The sequence below is a fragment of the Haliaeetus albicilla genome, chromosome 11 (assembly GCF_947461875.1).
Source record: "Haliaeetus albicilla chromosome 11, bHalAlb1.1, whole genome shotgun sequence".
NCBI lineage: Eukaryota > Metazoa > Chordata > Aves > Accipitriformes > Accipitridae > Haliaeetus > Haliaeetus albicilla.
The window spans coordinates 18,578,944-18,599,308 of record NC_091493.1 but is presented as its reverse complement, the minus strand read 5'-3'; the positions used below and the strand labels follow the sequence as shown (position 1 = coordinate 18,599,308).

The 20,365-nt window shown below is 41.0% G+C and overlaps 1 protein-coding gene across 50 annotated transcripts in view; it reads right to left on the bottom strand.

The window, feature by feature from the left end:
* The window catches only part of SORBS1 (sorbin and SH3 domain containing 1), a 179,322-nt gene that overhangs the window by 38,747 nt on the left and 120,210 nt on the right, over positions 1-20,365 (bottom strand). For 36 of the 50 annotated variants that reach the window (XM_069796383.1, XM_069796384.1, XM_069796385.1 and 33 more), the window contains 8 exons: positions 17,370-17,517; positions 12,235-12,264; positions 8,349-8,524; positions 7,503-7,566; positions 6,364-6,438; positions 5,966-6,028; positions 1,873-1,920; positions 1,629-1,758 (listed from right to left, as the gene is read on the bottom strand). In XM_069796383.1, coding sequence (XP_069652484.1) covers positions 1,629-1,758; positions 1,873-1,920; positions 5,966-6,028; positions 6,364-6,438; positions 7,503-7,566; positions 8,349-8,524; positions 12,235-12,264; positions 17,370-17,517 — 734 coding nt within the window. The remainder of the gene's footprint in view (positions 1-1,628; positions 1,759-1,872; positions 1,921-5,965; positions 6,029-6,363; positions 6,439-7,502; positions 7,567-8,348; positions 8,525-12,234; positions 12,265-17,369; positions 17,518-20,365) is intronic. The other 14 variants (XM_069796391.1, XM_069796423.1, XM_069796424.1 and 11 more) reach the window with 4 other exon arrangements.

Here is a 20,365-nt window from a genome sequence, read left to right as displayed (position 1 = left end):
TCATTTTAGCCACATCACTGATTACCTGACTACTACTACTCCGGATTCTGGGGGCACTCTGGGATCCAAGATGGGGTCTTTTCTAGAGACATGAACAAATTATCTCAGACTGGTGTATCTAAAGATGGCTAAGAACAGTCCATTGACTATCCAAACCACGATAATTTTATGCAGTGTCCACACTGGGACAGTTCAGACAATAGTAGTCACAAAGCATTCCGAGTGCATATCCTACAATGTCCAGCTCCTCCGAAAAGTAACATATTTGAACACCTCATGCAGAATAACCAATGCCCCTGAAAAAGCCCAGAAATCAGGCCATTTAAACTGGTAAACTAATTCTGATCTTGCTCTTGATATGTTCCCTTTGATGGGCAATGTTGTATGTGGATTCATCTCACCTAGCATTCACCAAACAAACATGAGGCATCCAACCAGAACTGCTGCTCTAGGTTTCCTTGCACTGCACTTACCCTACTGACCTGGTTTAGGACAGGAATAACCCACTGAGTTGCCCAAACTCTCTCCACTGGCTTAGGAGAGACAGAGGCAACCAATTTAAATTTTTTTTTTTTTTTTTTTAAAGTAAGACAAGATGACAGCCAAAATGACTGGCCTACAAACAGCGTACAAATCTCAACAAGGTTGATCTTTGCTGTCTAGAATAAACTTGATTGCTTAAGATTCCAGCCCCAGAGAAACGTCTCCCTGGTGAAACACTGTCACTAGATAACAGGAAGCATTAATTATTGTAACCCTTTCACTTGCAAGAGTCTTCTCAGAGGGCCAATGTACTACGCCTTCAATTCCTGCATAAGGAAGACGCGTTCTATCAGCAAACTTTGTCTCCTGATCTGGTGGCCTGAGATGCTCACTGAATTAGAAATCTCTAATTATGGCATTGCTCATTTGAGGCAGCAAGCGAAAAACATTAAGAGCATGTGGAAGTTGGTGAGGGAGGAAGGAGCAGTTCAAGAGCTGGGAGAATTCAGCAGGACATAAAATATTCATTGCTCATTCTGCTTTCCCTTCATTTGGGAAACGCATTCATTACTGTTACAAAGAGGTTTAAAATACATGGTAATAAACAAAGCAAAAAAACAGAGGGGAAGTCATCTTGAACAATCAGAAGTGACACTGCTAACTAAAGCCTACTTTCAAATAAAATTCATAGGGGTGGAACTGCTCAGAAATGGAAAATGTAAAACAACTTTTACCAAGGCTCAACACAAATCCAGGTTTTGCTTCTCCACAATTATTGCTACTTGCTTGTATTCTGAGGTGCCTTTAGAGTATCACACTGAGCCAAGAGCTTTCACTGTGCCTCTGTGGTGAGCACTGTATAGGCATGACACCCAGGGAAACACTCCTCACCCAGGCAGGAAACTATGCAACGGACTGTGTGATGACTGGTAAAAAAAAGACAGACAAAATGGGGGACTGGGCTGTGACAGTAAAGGAGTTCACTGCTGCCTAGTAGAAGAGTCAGAGTCAAAACTACATGTCCACTTCCCCCCAAAAGTTTAACTGGAGTTGTGGACCTAAAGCTTCCACCTTTTTTCCCTTCGCATTCACAGCTTTCAGAGATTCTTCCAGTACTGATCCAAATACGTCTTAGTTCAGGTCACCTTTCTGGGCTTGATTTCAGCGATGAAGTACGGTTTGGTAGTGGCAAAGTGGCAGACCTCTTAACAACCTTCTCTGAATCAATATTGTCCATCTCACTCTTGGAGCGGGGAACTGAAAGCTGGGTTCTGCCTGTAGGATAAGTCAAATACAGGAATACTAGTGAACTGGATAGGAGGCAAATAAATGCATGCTTTACATGCCCTTTCTGTTTGACAGATTACACAAGAAATGTGAATTACTTACTGTCCTCAGAATAGGAATAATGAGGAGAGTATGAATCAGAATCTTCATCTGAAAGACAAAAGCATTTTGCAAGTGAGCTGAAAAAGCCCCAAAGAAGCAGCACCAGAGACTCTTTTCATTTCTTCTACTAATATATTGGCCGTAATTTGAGTGATATGCCCAATACTTACCACAGGGAGAGGATCCTGGAGAAGAAAATCCCAATGAGGTTCAAATTGCATTTAAATATAATTCCCAGATTAGATATAAATATTAATGTACTACTTACACTAATACCTTTCTCCAGGCTCTCAAAGCACTTCAGAAAACAATCACTTTTTATCACAAAACTCCTCTACAGTAAGAGTTATTAGATCCATTTTATCAAAAGCTGAAAGAAAAATAGAGGATCTAAAAGCTGTAGTATATGCCTAAAATAACTCATTAGGTGCTAGATACAGTAATAGAGCTGAGGAGTCCTGCTCCCAATCACATATGATAACTACTGGGACATCTTCCTTGTATTAACTTGCACACCAAGCTGAAGTATGTTCACTAACTCAGATCATCTTTTAAGCACAGATAACATTCCTGGCACAAGACACACATGTATCCTTACACCAAGAGACTGTCCTTGTTCTCGTGAGCTTACTCTTTAAATAGGAAAGACATGTCTATAGAATGCAATAGAGATATTCAAGCAGCTCTAAAAGAGCTAGCAATGGCATCAGTGTAACTGAGTGATGTGGTCTGGCCCCCAAGCTGAACCAGTGTCAGAGAGAGAACTCTGACACTGAAAGTGTTACACTGCATCAGCACAGCAATCTTGTTCCCAGGACACAGATGCTGCCTTGGGCCGTGAAACCATATATGGCCTTATTCAAAGATAACATGGTATTGTAGTGTGCAAGGCAGATGTGCCCAAAAAGAAGGTGCAAGGATGGTAGCATTACCACCCCCCACTCTACAGGTGATAGCCAGAGAGACTCTGACTTGATCAAAAACCTAGCAGTATCTTTCCACCATCTTCAACAGGCTTTGGAATGAATCCTCAATGAATTGCAGGTAGTAGCAGGGAGAGCTGGGATCAGACCTGGAAACTGGACCCACAGGCCCATCACTTTTCTCTGCTGCTGAGGGTTCAAACTTGCAGGGATGTATCTATGAGACATCTACAGGACTTTCAAGCCAAAATGCAGGAAAGTACAATGCAGTGACTGCAAAGAGAACTGTCAGCAAAGGTTTTACTAATACCTCTGCAAAGAAATCACTAAAAATGACAGAGATAAAAAGACACAAAACCAAAATAGATTAAGCTAGAATAAGCTAGATAGGAAAAGAACATACAAAAAAAGTGTTACGTGAATTTAGTGATGCCGATCAACAGATTGAAACAATTTCCAGATCTCCTCTCAAGGAGGACATCAATCAGCTGCTACAGCCAATCTCATCTGCTGGAAAAAACAATCTGGCTAACACAGCTGACCTGAAATTGCACTCAAGCCTTAATCAAGCCTTTAAGGAAGGCCCAGAGAACTCTTAACTTTTATAGCCTCTCTGCTGAGTTCTCTTGGTGAATGAATTAGAAGGTTTAAGTTCCAAACAGATGGTTATTGACTCTGGTGTGCTTATCCTAGCCTTCAGATTAAAAAATAGCAAAGGCCAATTTTCAGGCTGATTCCCATAAATTTTCAGGCAAATTCCCATATCGGAAACCTAAACGACAGAACCAAATATTTATTTATTTGATGTTATTACACTGAATTGGTGACAAAATTGACTGGTATTCCTATATAAAAGTTGGGTTTATTCAGACAGCAAAATACTTGGCAAATCACAAAACTCTCGGTCCCTACAAATACAGATGTCAAAACAAATGTCTAAAACTATCTTCACAGCCATTCACCTCTCTCAGTCTTATTTAGTGCTGGCGTTCAATGAAAAAATTGATTTACTTACTTGAAGAGAAATAGCAATATTCAATATAGCTCATCATTCAGACAGGAAAACTATACAATAAAAAAATCACTTCAGATAAGTGTTCTTTTCCAATTGCTAATATTCTAATATCTACAATAATAAGGAGAACAGGTATGTTTTGTCTCTCAGTATCTTATGAAGAAGGGTGTCTACATTTCTTCCCTTTTTACAGCAAGGAATACTGAAACACAGAAATCTGGAATGACTTGATAAGAATTAAAGAGTAAATTAGAGATGAGCATTAAAACAAGATCTCCTGGCTCTCAGAGCTGCATTCTATCTGTGGGCCCCTCCTTAATGGAGCAGGGTATTACCAGTTTGTAATTTCACAATCTGATTCCTTTAGCAAGAAGATGCTGTTCCCCTGTAGTTCCTAGAGAATCTGCAGGGTTTTTTTTCATGGGTTGCCCATATTCTCTATGTTTCTAGAGACTCTAAAGGTATTTTAGAAGGGAGCCCAAATCTTGATGTTTCTAGGAGATTCTACAAAGCAAAAAACTGACATTGATTGCATGAAACCGAGACTTCAAACCATCTCTGTACAAACACTTTGCTATGGAGTATGTAACTTCAAAAAGTTTTCTAAACATGAAGCATGCACTCCAATCCATCTACATCATCCAATATCAAGGAAAGAATCCAAGCAAATATTAGAGAAACATTTCCCAATACATTGAGAATAAAAAGCAAGTTGTTTGGTCCAACAAAATTTCAACTACCTAAACCAGCAAATTACCTTCATATGCACATTTCTAAGCACATAGGGGACATTTATGGGAAACCAGACTCTTACTACATTATCATCATTGGTCTTGCAAACTACGTTAGTTCAGACAAGAGCAAAATGGATTTTCAAACTTAATTATGAACAAGAAAACTGAATCTCTGTAAAACTCCTTTATCAATTAGTTACCGAGACACTGTTTCTCTCTCACCCATACCCACATACCTTTCTGCCAATAGAAAATAATTTACACTGCATTATGATTTGCAAGACAGGACTCTTCACCTACAGGTTTCACCAAGAAATGAGCAAGTATCTTAGATATCTGTATGACACTAGTCCACATTCATTTTAACAGTGAAATGCACCTTACATCTCCTAGTCATCTTTGAGCATATCAGCTACAACCCATATTGTATGCTTTCTTCTTACACAGTACCTACCAGACATTTAATGTAAACATTGAATGAAATGGTTAATTAATAGTCTCACTAGGGTTGGCTTGAGGCACAGGCTAAGTAGGCAAGTTCCTAAATTGCAGGATCTGAAGTGACACCAAAGCACCAAGTCAACAAGGCTGTCACCAACAGCAGCTTCCCAATCAGGAAATGTCTGTATGTCCAGCATGTGCAGTGGATTCCAGTGTTTCTCATACATAAGTGTTTTCATGCATATGCACACAGTTACATGATTATCACTGCAATAGATGCTCTTTCACCATCCCTGAAACATGACTGCAAAGGATTCTGGTTTGTACATGAAGTTTAAAGGAATCTGCTGAGCACATGAAGAGGATAAGGTAAAGACAGTGTTATTTCAAGCTGCAAGATGTGCTGATGAGACTGTCAAACTCTGTCCTTGCCTAGATATGCCATGTGCGCCTAAGGCCAGCCCTGAACCTATGTTACCAGGTTATATTTATTTTAAAAGACTACATTGAGGGACTAATCCAAAACCCACTGAAGCAAGCAGCCTTTTTACCAATAGACTTCAGTGGCATTTTGGGTCTGGCCCTAATACTGTGTTAATATTCAAAACCAGAAGTAAATAATTAAAGGAATGTATTGATCTGAAAGGGGGGTAGGAGAAATCTCAGTTAAACCACATTTTACATGTAAGTCAGCATTCTAGGCATATTAAATAATCACTGCACACACATGGCTAAATACAACTGATAAGCGCATAAAACCAAGCAAACCCCAAGTCCGTAGCATTAGTCAAATACTAGTTAACAAAGCCAGAGGAGCACTGCAAAGCCAAAAAGGCATCATACAGTCAAGGCAATACTTAGAGTGCAGCAAATCATTATGAGGCAGCATAATGCTCAGCAACTAGAAAAAACTCCAGGAAGAAAATAAATGGATAAGGTAGCATTTGTGCAGAAAAATACATATAGTCCTTTATTATTACCTTCAGAGATAGGACTAGGAGTAGACGCAGGAAACTGGTATGTAGGAGAATAAGGATTGTCTTCTGCAGCAGAGAAAAGCAGTGGATTTTGAGACTATCCACAGTGAAGTGGAGGTTCTGCTTCATCCCCCAATTTCCTATCACCATATGATTTTATTGCCTACTTTAATAATGCTAGAGTAAATGGCATCATACTTTAAAAAAAGATTAATGGATTAGCAAAGATTTAGTTATTTTATGCATCACACAAGAAGGTATACTGGGCATAACTGAATTTCCAGCCAGTGTAACACATGGGTAATGAAAATCTAGAACCTGAATCTAGTTACTATTAGGATGCTGTAGTACAGTTAACTCAAAGCACAAGACAACAGATACTCTGACTAAACTTCTGGTACCTTCAGTTTTTTGCTGGATTTCAGGAAGTTCAGGAAATATGTAGGTAGGGCAATAAGGATTTTCTTCAGGAGTGTCTAAGGAGAGGAACATGATTTGCAAAAAAAAAAAGAACAGAGAGCACAGATTTAAAGGGGAAGAAGGGCAAGACAAGAATCCATACAAGTTGACTGCAGAACGATCCCTCTCGTGCTGATGTTCTAGCATGACACAACCTAGAGCCATCTCTGCTCATTGCTGCCTTGCATGTCTGGGCCCTGCAAAAGATCCTGGAAACTGAGGAGACTGAACTAATTCTCTTCCTTCTGAAGCATGGGCTCTGGCCAGGCTGAAGAACCTCTGTTAGGAGCACTGGGATTAGGAAACAGTTCAACTCATTCCATCCAATACAACACAGCATCTATCTATGCATAAAGCTCATCATGACAGCACCTGCAGCAGCAAATAAAGCTCCAGTTTTGCATGCTCTATGTTTTATTATATAAGCACAGATCTGAATTGCACCTGCCTGCACATCAGGCTGTTCAGAACGTTCAGTTTGCAAATGTTATTGCAGCCATTTCTCACACAGAAGAACGAATGCGAATGCATCAGCAGCCAGGCACGGACGTGCCCCAGAGTAGGGGATCCCCTAAGAGTGCATCACTACAAAGTTTGCAAGTACTCACCAGAATTTTAGGTTTTGAAACGAGAAAATTTGAGGTTTTGAAAATAGCAGAGTTCAGATTCTGGACGTTTCCACTGGTTTCAGTGAGCTTCAAATCAAGCTTTGTTACACAGGTACTAAAGCTTTACAGTGTAAAGTTTTCTCTTGCACACAGAGCAGTTTTAGTGATAACCTACTGTCCTCTGAAAGTGTGTACGGGTGGGGTTAGCTGCTAAAACTGAAGTTCAGGGATCTATTCTCTAAATATGGAATTATTAATGGCTTTCTGATCTCAAACAGACTTTTCTTTGGACTTCACTGTTCTTACCTTTAACTTCAGACATTTCAAATACTTTGAGTTCTACGGTGCACAGCAAACACTAGTTAACATAAAACACTTCTATATAACAAGCAGTACAACTCTTCACATTAATGAAACAAAATGTTATCAAGGTGGTTGTTTAAAATAAATAAAAACCATCTGTGTTACAGTACCTCTATTTAGCTTGTGGATCTGTTTGAACATCGTCTTGTACCAGTCCTTTGATCTGTCTGTATTCTGTTGGAAAAATAAATACACACATATAATAATCACAGCCATGAATTCTACCAGCCTTCCAAAGTTCTCATGAATCTTCCAGCAATACTGAAAAGGGTTTACACTCTGCTATATGGAATTAATACTTTGAAATATGAGCGATTTCACTCAGATATATAATCTCCTATGTAAGAAAGCTACAGGCTTCACTCAAGTTACTAATAACATACAAGCTTTGCAGCGGTAGGTTGTAACCTGTGTAGAACTGTGTGAAAGGTTTTGCACATTAATGTGATTTGACATCTAAAAGTAGAAACCTTACCTATTTTTAGTCATACGTACCAATTTCCTAAGTATTCAATTGACAGTTAGAAACACTTAATGTTCAAGTCACTCCAGACACTAGTTGTAAGAATAGGTTAATAATTCGTTTCATGATAATTTCCCCTGAACACCAAATGAAATTAAACATGCTGTATAAAAGAGATATCTGCCTTTAAGATAGCTAAAATGAGACAAAACTCTCACTTAGCTGCTAGCTGTGAATGAAACAGAAGAGCAGAAAACAGTATTTTCAAATATGATGAAAAGATACATGAACTTGAATTTTTTTTCCCCGAGGCAGCTGAAACAGGTCATTGATAGCAAATGGAAGTGTTCATAATAAAACACATTGGAACTAGAATTCTATCTTCCCTTAAATCTCTGCAGTTTCTGGAGCTTTAGTGAATTCCCTGAGTCCTAAGGTAGGCAGAATCTGGCCCACGTTTTGTGCACTGACCACATGCTCAGTGTTGTCTTACCCTCAGCGGAATGCCAATGTCATCGACGGAGGTATCAGCCATGTGCTGAGGGCTCTTGACAATGCTTCTCTTCTCCTCCATTGCCCTCTTCTCACTTGGCACTGTCTCCTGAACCAGCTTGTCCCGTATGGGCGCTGAATCAACTTTATCAGAAACTAGTCTGTCTGGTACTGAATCTGGAAAAGACAATGGGGTATTCTTATCTCATCCCAGAATTTCACCACATCACCATATTCCACTCTTTTAAGGCAAAAATCCTAGCAAGTAGTTGATGAGACAGACTGTGTCACTGCTAGCTGTGGTTAGCATCTGGACTGAAGGAAATCTACAAAGAAAATATTTGAAGCAGGCTAGCACCTCTCAGGTAGCTACCTTCACACATCTCATGACAGTTTCAGTTGTCACATAAGACAATGGAAAATTTTGGTTTCAAGGACTGTTTGGGGGTTGGGGTTTTGTGTCTTTTTAACTAATTAGTGACTCTGCAATCTCATTCTTCATCAAAAAGCATCAGTGATACACTCTCCTAGACATCTTTTTCTGCTAGTGATTTCAATCTAATGGAGCATTCTACGTGGTAGTGGGGCACTGCTTTTTAACAGCTTGCACTCACCTGTCAGACAAACCCATTCCTTATAGTCAGTATATGATGCTTCCAATTCATCTCTGTGCCCTAACCGGAGTTTGTAAGCAACAAATTCCACTGTTGTTTAACCATACATATGATTCCTCTTGCACATGAGTCTGAGTAAAGATTGGGGGGAAACAACTAATTGCTCCAGAATGCCTCACTTCCACCTGCAATTCCTTGACACTGCCCAACTGACACCCACACGTAGCAGCAGGAACGACCCCCACCACTGGCCAAGGAACCAAGGGAGCTCAGGTTGCTCTGAAGCTCTACTGTGCTCTGGAGAGCTGCAGCACAGCAACTCTTAGGCTCTGACAAGGACTTTTTCTATGTGGATTTTCTGGAGTGGAAATATCTGTGATTTTACAGTCTGCCTCATCAAGACTTTGCCAAGTCCTATCCCTTTTACTTCACTGCATGCATTGAAAAGAGAGAGATAGAGAGATGTTTATTCACATGCACATCACCATACTGCCCAAAGCCATTAAATGTGCAGAAATCTGAAAGGGGCAATTAGCAGAGGAAAGGCTCGTGCATAACAAAGCATTGGTCTGTTGGTACCTTGAGCAAACACAATTCTGCCCTGCTAAACTCAGTACATGAAGGATTTGTGTTTGAGTGGTTGGTTTGAAATTATCATCAAACTTTAAGTCTTCCTCCTCTTTAAGAAAAAATGAAATAATGTTTATAAATGTGCAAGATGGGGCAAAGCATCTATTAAATCCTTGTTTAGCATTTTCATCCTATTTCCTCTCCCTGTGAATGTGTGTGCACTATCTTTTGGTCCTTCCATGTCCCTTGTGTACAGGGCTCTCCATTTTGTAGGAAGTACTTGGTCCATTTCTATTACTAAACGCCTTACTATGCCTCTAGGAACAGAGCACAGAAAGAGCAACTGAAACTAGACCATTCTTCCATGACCTTGAAGACCAAAAGGAAGCGGGGTTTTGGATGTAGATGGGAATGTGGACAGGATGCAAACTTTAGGAAAGGTCACCACTTTCCTCCATTACTTATCATTGTCACTGCTGATATTACAAGTCCTGAGCATCTGGTCTAGAAAAGTCATTATTTTCTGCAGGCTAGAGAATTCAATGCCAGAGAAGGTTACAAAGTCCTTCTCTAACAGGACTGGTAAATATAGTATTTCTCTTTGATTCCCTAGCTCCCTGCACTACAAAAGTGGTTGGCTATTTGCCAGGTAAACCCCATCTGAAATGATGATGATAATATTCAAAATACCCAATATAGACATAAACAACAGGGTAAATGTATCACAATCTGATTTCCCAGTGCCACTGCCATGATCTAAGCAAAATTTTTATTTTGATGATTTAGCAAAAATAAAACCCACCATCTGGCCTGTGCCAGCCACCTCCCAACCATGAATTCACATAACATGAAGGTTTGGGAGCTATCTAGCATGGCATAGCTGGGGGGGAAATCTACCAGCCAGTTAAACATATTTTGAAGGAGTCTTCAAAAATAGTTTTTGGAGTGCACTTAGAACTGGTTGAAGGTGCTGGACTGACAACCCTGGAGACAGGAAAGGCCTGTCTGACAGCACAAGTTGTATTAGGGCAAGCCCGCCCTCCCTCCCTCCTATGTCACAAGACTCAACCAAGAGGACCAGCTTAGCTGCTGCTCCAGTTTGGCTGCTCAGCTGATGCTGCAAGCACAGACACCTGCTGCACAGGTGTCTTTGCAGAGGGAGGAACTCAAGCCCACATCTTTCACCACAGATTTCCAACAATACCCTACAACTTGGAGAATAATGGCTAAACTTATTTGCCATGCAGCTCCAATGATTTCAAAAGAGTTTATGGAGGTATATACCAGGCTTTGAGGTATTTAAAAATCAGAGGGCCAAATCTGGTGCCTAATCACCCAAATAACCTGACTGCACCAGTCAGCACACTCCATGGCACCTGAGCCATCCTTTTGCAAGAGCAGAAGCAATATATGGGGTTGCACAGCAAGACAGCTTTACTGTTGTGACCAATAGGACATAAAAAGCAGGGGAGAGGTGGCAGCCAGCAGCTTTGTATGGTCATTTTGGTACACTGAGAGCAGGTACAGACCCAGCTGTGCCACAACACACTTCATTCTCCCAGACCTAGGATCACTCAGGCTGTCAGAAACTGCTCTGTGGCTATCTCTAGTTCAGAAAACAAATGAGTTCCTGATAATGCAGGGAAACACCTTGCAAAAGAGAAAAAAAACCAACAGGAAACCTCTGTCCAGACTTGCAGGCAAGCGTTAAACTCACAGCTGAGTGGTGCCTAATGAGGTGTAAGCTGTTATGCAGCCTGTCACCTCAGCAGCGTGGCAGCAGAGAGGAGGGACAGGCTGGTATCACAGCAGAAGGAACCTGGTGGATGAAGTCCGACCAGGTCAGCAGCAGCCTCACTGGCAGACGCTGTCCTCATTAGACACACTCTGCTAGCCCCAGGCCCATGCAGCAGAGCAAGAGCACATGATATTGGCTTCCCTGTGTTTCTATTTGTGCTATTTAAAGTGCTTAGGCACTCTCTGTGACTCTCTTCTCCCACCTTTCCATTTACCCCACCATGGCCATAACCAAAGAATAATAATATGGGTAAGTGGTGCATAGTGCATGTTCCTAGAACACCCACTGCAGACTGAGCTACTTCTATTTGGGGAGTGAAAGATGACCAGTAAAACAACTTGCTCTTCTTTCAAGGAGAGACTCTCACACCCTTTGCAAGAGCAGAGAGCTGCCCAGGGACAGAAGGGTGGCAGCACACGAGCATACTTGCACGCTACTATTTTATCATCTATTTCTTGACATCTGGCACAAATACTTCTGCTCTTAGAGTCATGTGAATACTGATTTCTATTTCTCTTTCCTCTCCTCTCGCCCCAAGCAAGACTAAATCTAATGTCTGTGTAGAGAAACTTGAGAATATGCCCAAAAGGAGTAAACCTAAAGGCTCAAAAGGCAGCCCCAAAAGTGAGTTAGGACAATCAAATGTATGTAAATCTTACGACTTGGGAGGAACAGGTGAGTAATTTAGGGTTTCGGTATATTAACATGTGGCCACACAGGTAGCATTTGGAGGAAAGACTGAAATCAAACATTCAGTGACCTGGACTAAGCCAGAACAAGTATTTATACTAATTCCTTTGCTGGTCCTGGGAAGTGTGTTTGCTAAAGGTACTCCTCAAGCTAACAAAGCAGCAGCTTTGCTCCAGAGGCAGCAGCTGGGGGGTAGCAGACCTTTCACATCATACCTGCCAGGCTACTAAGCCTTTTTTGCTGTTCTGTGGTAAAGGAAATAACAAAACAAGAAATACAGAACAAATGGGTGAGACATAAACAGCAAGTGCTCTGGTGCTGCATTTATGACAGGCAAGAAATACACTGTAGACAGAACGGCAGCAGCTGCTGGAGAGAATCTGTTTTCAAATACCCTGCCAAAGTTACGGCCCACAGTCCCTTCTCCACGCAGCAGCCTTGTGGAATAATATAAATCTCATGATGCAGTGACCAATACATTTGCAAAGAGCATTTTGTTAATTTTTTTGTTTTTTTCTTAACATCAGAGAATGAAAAAAGTTGGACAGGAGACAATTTGAAAAACAGTAAAGACTAACAGAGTCAAACAACTTGACAACTAACTCTGTTACCATTAGCATGAAGTACATCTTGAGACAATAATGCTGTAGCATTTCAAAGGGATATAGGAAAGGATCAAGTCGTTGGTGCTTGCTGAGTCTCATCACATACTAGCCAGCCACAGATTCAGTGATTTGTGCATAGACACAGCTTGGTTAAGGCTTCAATTCTCAGAATGGTCCCCTTGGTTTAGGGCCTTTCATTACTGAGCACCCAGACTGGGACATTTGTGGTATCTTCCGGTGTGTTTGAGCACCCTAGAGCTGATGCTCATAGCTGCTTTCTAAAGGGATGCCCAAATTACTTGCCCACATCATGGCTGGGAATAAACCATGAATTCTTAGCTCTCTGTTCTCTGCTCTTTCTATGCCCTAGCAATTAATCCTTCCATTTAAAGCATGAAAGCCATTTGAAAAGAATAAACTATTTTACTTACATACAAAATACAAACACTCCTGAAAGCTCATATTGTTAATGCAAACATTTCAAAACTTTAATATATTAATCACACTTGTTATATATTCATAATAAACCATGCCATGCAATGCCTGCCCAGGAAATAACTGCGCTTTGGGATGTCGTGGGACACTTATCAAGCAAGTCTGCAGTAGGTAACAATCCTCCAGGTGTATACTGTTTGCTAGCAGAACCCATCTGCACTAGATACTTGTACTAAGTGGATCATCTCTGCCAGGGAGACTGATATTTCTCCTCACTAAGTGCAGCTCCCTCACCAATACCTATTAACTTTATTCTTTAACCCCAGCACTTCACTGATGGCAAGCTGCTCATGTGCATTATGCTCACGTGATAGCTGCCAACATATGAAACAAGCCCCTACGTGCAATGGCTAAAAGGAAGGGTTAGCAATCTGAACCTGAAAAGTAGATGGTGAACCACCTGCTGCAGCATTCTTCTAAGCGGGCCATCAGGAGTAGGCTGCTGTATTATGAGAAAGGAGAAAAGATGCGACTGAGGATGGTCTCAGCTTCAGCCGTTACCTTCACTGAGGAGAATTGTGTTCAATCACTAAGGTCTCCTGACAAAAACATTGTGGTTTAAAAAGTCAATGCTTGAGAGCTCTTTCCTATCTCTTCTTTGACAGGGGAGAGAATATCAGAGATGAATAGACTTTTCGTGAAAAAAAAAATGTACTTTTTACATGAAGAGGAGGTTTCCTTTTCACTTACGTCTCTGAGTAGAAAAGAGAGCAGCTGATGAACAGAAGTGGAAGGAGCAGGAGGTATCCGCTATTTCACTCTCCTGCCTGACCAGAGCCAGCTTGTAGCCCCAGGCACACACCAGCTAACTGAGGCTTTCACCCTTGATCTCGTGTTCTGGGACTGTAAGCAAAGGCCAAAAACTTGTAGGCTTCTCAGAGAAAGGGTTGAGCAGAGGAATAGAACTGCTGGCAACAGTGAAAGAGTGATTACAGATGCCTTCAGAGTTCCCAGAGCAGGGAGCACTGAAGGAGACTAAGACCTGAAACCAATAACAAAAGGGGAAGAGGAAACAAATATTTGAGTACATGCTTAGTGCATAATAAAGGTGTCAAAAAGAAAATTAATCAAGACACCAGCAGATATGATGGGAAGAAATTCTTACCTTGGTGGTAGGAATGAACAAGATGATCTGAAATTACTTTTTTATAAGCATAAATCTTATTCAGTTGGTATTACTGAAATCCAGTAGAAAAAATTGAGATCTCTCATCATGACTTACTGAGTAAGATCAAGCAGACAAAAAAAAAAGGATATAGTGTAGTTTCTGAGTGCTTCAAATCCATTATCTGTTTCTAAGTCTCTGACAGTTCCAAATCAAAGCGTCTTACATGCTTACAGTCAATGAACTAGCAGATAAAGCATAAAATAGGACAGTAGGTGATGTCTGCTAGAACAGTCACTCCAGAGAATAAGATAACCAGCTCCTTAAAAAGCAATCAATAATCCACTGAGGAAGGAGAAAGTCACATTACCAATCTGGAAGGCTAACTAAACTACTAAAGGTCTCAGACTGCCAGCATTAAAATTTGAAATTTCTAATTCAGAGGGTATTTCATAGCACCCAAGAGGAATTTATATTAAACCTCATCTTGACATGAAGGAACTGATTTCAGCACAAAACATAATTAACCATTCAGGGGAAGGTGGATCATAGCCTAGTAACAATTTGTTATAGGCCATGAGACCAAACCAGTTTTGAACAGATAAGGTCCATAAAGATGAAACAAATACAAATCACATCAGCCAGGACGGAAATGTAATAGATAACTAAGATCTGAGAACCATTTAAAAACACTAAGTTAGCAAAAAGAAATCTTAATGCTATGCTGGGATAAAGCCTAGATAGGAATGGAAGCAGAAGGAACTCTAAGAAACCCTCAACACATAAAAAGATAGGAAACTAAGAAAATTTATACCTATGAGTAGGTAACATATGCTGGGAAGTGAAAGAAAATGACAACGGAAGCAAAAGAATTAACAGAAAGTCTCAGAGACTCAAAAATAGGTTTTGAGGTACCTGAAGAATAAACAGAAACCTAGCAATGATCTTGTTCTTTTATGAAATAGGCACAGTGGAACTGCTAATAAGAGGGCAGAAAAGATGACACATCTGATTACAATTTCCATTCTGCATTTGGGGGGGGGAGTCTGATATCCTACCACCTGATGGAGAAATACTTTCCACTTCAACAGTAACTAAGGACGATGCTGAATGGCAACAACTGAGGTCAGATGCTTAAAAATTAGCACGTTCATATAAATTGTACTGAAGCAGTTTTCTGCTCTAAAGAGAGCAGTTATGGAGAAAGCAGCTCATTGGACCATTAACATTCATCTTCAGTATGTCTTGGAATACAAAGGAAACTCCACAGGACAAGGAATAAAGCAAATGTTGTGACAACCTTCAAAAAGCATCAGTGTGATGGCTGGGACAACTGTCAAGTTGACCATAATGCCAGAAAAAAAACCCCACTGTAATGACTTATATGGGATTTTACTAATAAATAGTATGACACATGCAATGTCAGTCAATACAGATTCATGACTAACATGCCTCGTCAAACCAGTTCAATATGATTCTTGCAAATTACAAGTTTGACTAAAGACTGAAAAACACGCATTAGAATGAGATACTTCACAGACTTGATTAAGTTGCTTATCAGGCCATAATCTACACCATAGTCAACAAAAATGTGATGAGAGAAGGCTCTTCAATCTATCAGGATACAGTATCATGAGTGCTAATGGTCAGAGGCAAGACATTCAGACAGGACAAATTGTAAACTGTGAAGGTTATTAATAAACAGAACAATTTGACATCAGTTGTCTCAGAGCCTCTGTGTGTGTATCATCATATTATATAGATTTTTCTCTTGTGCTCTTAAAATCTACAGAGACAAAATATCCTTGTGTAGTACACACTGAAATGCTCCAGGTTTAATGCGAAAACCAACCAAAAGAGTATCCCACCTCAAGAAAGTCAACAAAAGACTTTGAGATAAAGAAAGGCTGCCTCAAACAGTATTTTCTCCTCTTGAAGCAGCTGAGGAATCCAGACACCCCCATTCAGAAGCACACAAGCAAAGCTGCTTCAGATGCTGGCAAAAAGGAAGAGATAACCCACTCATTACCCCTATAATCAGCTGCGCTACAGTGAGGACACTACCTTCAGGATCAAAGACTGCAGTCTGTTTTAAAAATGCACTGAAAAAAAAATGCATGAGGGGCTGGAAAGGAGCCCACCAATGCACACCTGTAATTAGAGTAACTACAATATGAGGAGTGCAGGCCTTGCCCATATTTTCTGATTATTTTTTTTCTTTGCAAAATGTAAGACACAGCATTGTAGATTAGAATCTGCTTGTCCTGGAGTTTCCTAAATCCACTGGAAACCAAGGCAAATTGGACTGCATCTGTGTGGCCCTTTATAAGCTACAGTCTTTAGCGATGCACAATGAGCTGGGAGGCTGGGGTAATGCCAGCCATCAGGAGAACTAAAAAAGAGAAGCAAAGTTTCCCTCTAATACCAGATGTAAAGAGATGCAACTGTCCATTCAGAGGGAGCTGCTGTGAGGCAGAGAAAGGCTTAGATTAGTAAACATGGGAGTGCTCAAACAAGGTGGTTTTGTTCATATGCAAACCCAGAGCTCAAGGACTACTGCAGTATGAGTCTGAGTTAATCCAGTTATGGATAGAGGAACAAATTGCCAACTCCAAACTTATGGGCAAACAGATTATTTACTATTGGGTAAATTCTGCTGGGAACCCAGAGGTCAAATCTCTCCTGCAGTAACTGAAAATATGGCTGCTTTCATGCTGCAGTAGCTGAGAAGTAACATATCCCCTTTTCCAGTGAGGGAGAACCCACCTCAAGCTACCTTGCGTCTACTGACAGATAGATGCGAACATACACCCTTTTCCACTATGACAGGACACCTGATGGGAGATAAGCTGTTACCCTGTGATAACTTACTCATATGTCCATAGACCAGTTACAAGCCTCTCCCTCAACATCAGAGTAGCTTCTGATCCACAGGTTTTAATTAGAAAAAGTAGGCATTGTCCCATGCCTCTAACCTCTTACTTGCCTGTTGTATGCTCCAGTCACTACAACTTTCTGGAAGCAGCTTTGTTAGCTCTTAGTAGTCTGGACTTAATTGCCCACGGCGCACACATTCCCCAGTTCCTTGTAAGCATAACAGGTTGCTCAGTTTGAGTCACAAATACCTATATGCAAGTCTCCTTACCTCGATTGTGCTGCAAGAGGACAATAGTGGGATTGACGATTGTGGTAGAAGGATAGGCAGAGGAAGACTTGTTGATTGAAGTGAAGGAGGTTGGATAGTCCGTGCCAGTGCCAGGCTGGGGCACTTCATTTAGCACAGGACCTGGGTCCTGAAAAGGAGAGCAACACATCATTAGCAGCATGCAGAAGGCTGCTACACTGGGAAAATGTGGGGAAAAAAAAACCCCAACATTTTAAGCTGAATGAGAAGCATAATCACAGCAAATTTTAGTAAACAAGGCATAAGCATGAGTGTTACCCTGCTCCTTGTATGTACCCTGCTCGTTGTTAATGCAATTAGTTTGCTAAGGCAGTACTATAATTATTTGGTGTTGGGTTTCATAACTCCAACCCCAAAAGGAGGCACTAAATTAATCTGGCAGGCTCTCTGGAGCAAACACAGGGTGCCAGAAATGAGCAAATCAGGTTGGGGTGGAAGACACAGACATCTTTCCTCTGGTACATACACACACAAACATTTGTTTTAAAATCATTCCTTTCATAGCAAGAAGTCAGACATGCAAAACTCATGCAATTCTGGAGTGAAATGTTATTACTGCAGCTGGTCTCATAAGAAAGGTCCGAGGAATAAGGTTAGCACCATCACTCAGGAGACAGTGTGACACCTACCTGGTTAAAATAATGAAATAGAAAAAAAACCCCAAAACTGACAGCGGGTAAAAGGTGGGACTCTAGCAAGGAAGATACTCAATGTGGCTTTGCAGCTGGAGCACATATAGCAAGCTGCTCTTGTTCTCCTAAAGCATCCAGCTGCATTATTTGCTTGTTTCAAACCCACCTTTGGTATCACCACAGCTCCGGTTGTTTTGTAGAAATACAGGCTGTGTCAGCAGAGAGACTTTAAAAACTAGTTAGTCTTTGAAAAATCTCAGTCCAGGCATACCAGGCTTTTGTTGGTACTAAGGGAAAAAGATAAAGCAGGGACGATGACTAAGGCTGCGTGTGCCAGTTTAGGCTGAGATTTTTCAAAGCTTCTTAAGGAATTTGGACACACAATTACCATTAATGTGGAATGAGCATCCAAAGAGAGTATGGAACAGCGTACCAGATTTCTGCACTCCTGCTACTCCACTGTCCAACTGAAATGCTGCAGGCTGCTGATCTGTAAAATGGAGCTGAGCATTCAGGGGGATTTTCATCACTATTAAAAAAACTCTGAACATGCACTTCTGTGTAATATTCTTATTGCTACACAAGAATCCCTACTCCTGGCTTTTCTGGCCAAGTACAACTCAGTGCCCTTCATACCCACCAGCATCAGGGGAAAGAACTTACAGTATCAGACAGGTGGCTGAACAGGGGCCAGAGTGAGGCCTGGCACCAGAGCTCAGAGATAAATCATAGTGAGAATTGGCCACCAACAGAACAAGCACCTACAGTCTCTCCAACCTAGAGGGGAAATAGGGAAGAATAATCCTGTTCTGCTGGATGGAGGTGATCTTGCTCCAAGCAGCATCTGATCAGGCCATAGACATTTCATGAGGACAGAAGGGAATCAATGGTCCTCAGAAACAGATGTCCCTAAGAGAGAGACCCAGCCCCACTTTGCTGGCTGTGATAATATTCCAAACAATGCAATTTGGGCAAAGGAGTGGGAGTCAGGGAGAAGTATGAGAAAGTTGGGTTTGAGCTTCACTTTGATAACTAAAATATAAAGAACCCTCAGAGAAGAGGGATGTCAGATCAGGGTAGGCTCAGCAGTCCCATCTAAGTCCCCAAAGGGGGTGAAGACCATTTACATCTTTGTGGAAAACAGCACTGTGACTACATGCCTGAAGTGAGCATGCCCAAAAATGTTTCAAAACTCTCATCTCATGAAAAATCTGGTACAGCATAATTTCCACTACTCCTCTATGATTTGGATGCCTGCTGAATTTTTCTGGAGCCTGCAGATAGGCTCCATTAAAAAACAAACCCCCCAAACTTTCATTACTCTCTGCAATAAAAACCCCACTGATTTCAAGAGAAGCAGAAAGGCCAATGCTGAGAACTTTTGAAAATACCACCCTTGGTTGTTTTTTTCTTTTTTTCTCTGCCATATGCCTGTTTGCTAGATCCCTATAGAGCCAGAGGGCAGAGAAAGCATCATCATGAGAGGAGGGGGGTTTTGCTGAACTTCCCTTCTTGTCCTTACAAGCAACCATATGAAAAAAAACCCAAACAAAAAACAAACAAACAAACAAACAGTGGCTGTAAGACTTCCAGTACAAGTAGGGTCAGGCACTTTTTGCCTCCTCTGCAACTTTAACTGAGAGCTACTTTTCCTCCTTGTCCCTGGGGACTTTTTAAAAACAGGTGATAAGCATAAAGAGAAACAAAACCTACTCCAAGAAGAACACAGTAAATTCCAAGTTAAAACTGTTGCAGATTGAATTCTTTAAAGTTTTCAAAGACAAGCAATTCCAAACTGAAGAGACACTCTCCCCCTAATCCATCCCATAGCACCTACACACTTGGAAGACTCTCAGCTCAGTAACTGATATTATTGCTTGTAGGTCATTGGATACTGGCAGCAATCTTACACTGATTTCAGCAGGGATTTGTGTGGAGACCATACGGTTTTGTGGCTCCAAGTGGAACAGAAAGCCAGCCCTAACCTTTAACTGATCTGCTGTTGCTGCTTTAAATGTTATTCAAACACACATTAAGGATGCTATTAAAAGAGCCTGAAGAGATCAGTTAGTTGCAGCTATTCTGTTTATACAGAATTCATTATTCTGAGCAAATCCTGTGAAGACTCTTAAGGTGTGCATCACCTAGCAGAATGGGCACAAAGGGAGACAGTCAAATGCTGTTGCAAGAAGTCAATAGAAAGTTCAAAGCTGCGCAAGGCAGGCAACACACATGCACTAGCACAGGACGTAAACAAGGTTTCAGCTGTCATGCTGCTGGCAGGGAGTGAGTCATCACTCCTCTCTCAAGTTTAGTATTGCAAGG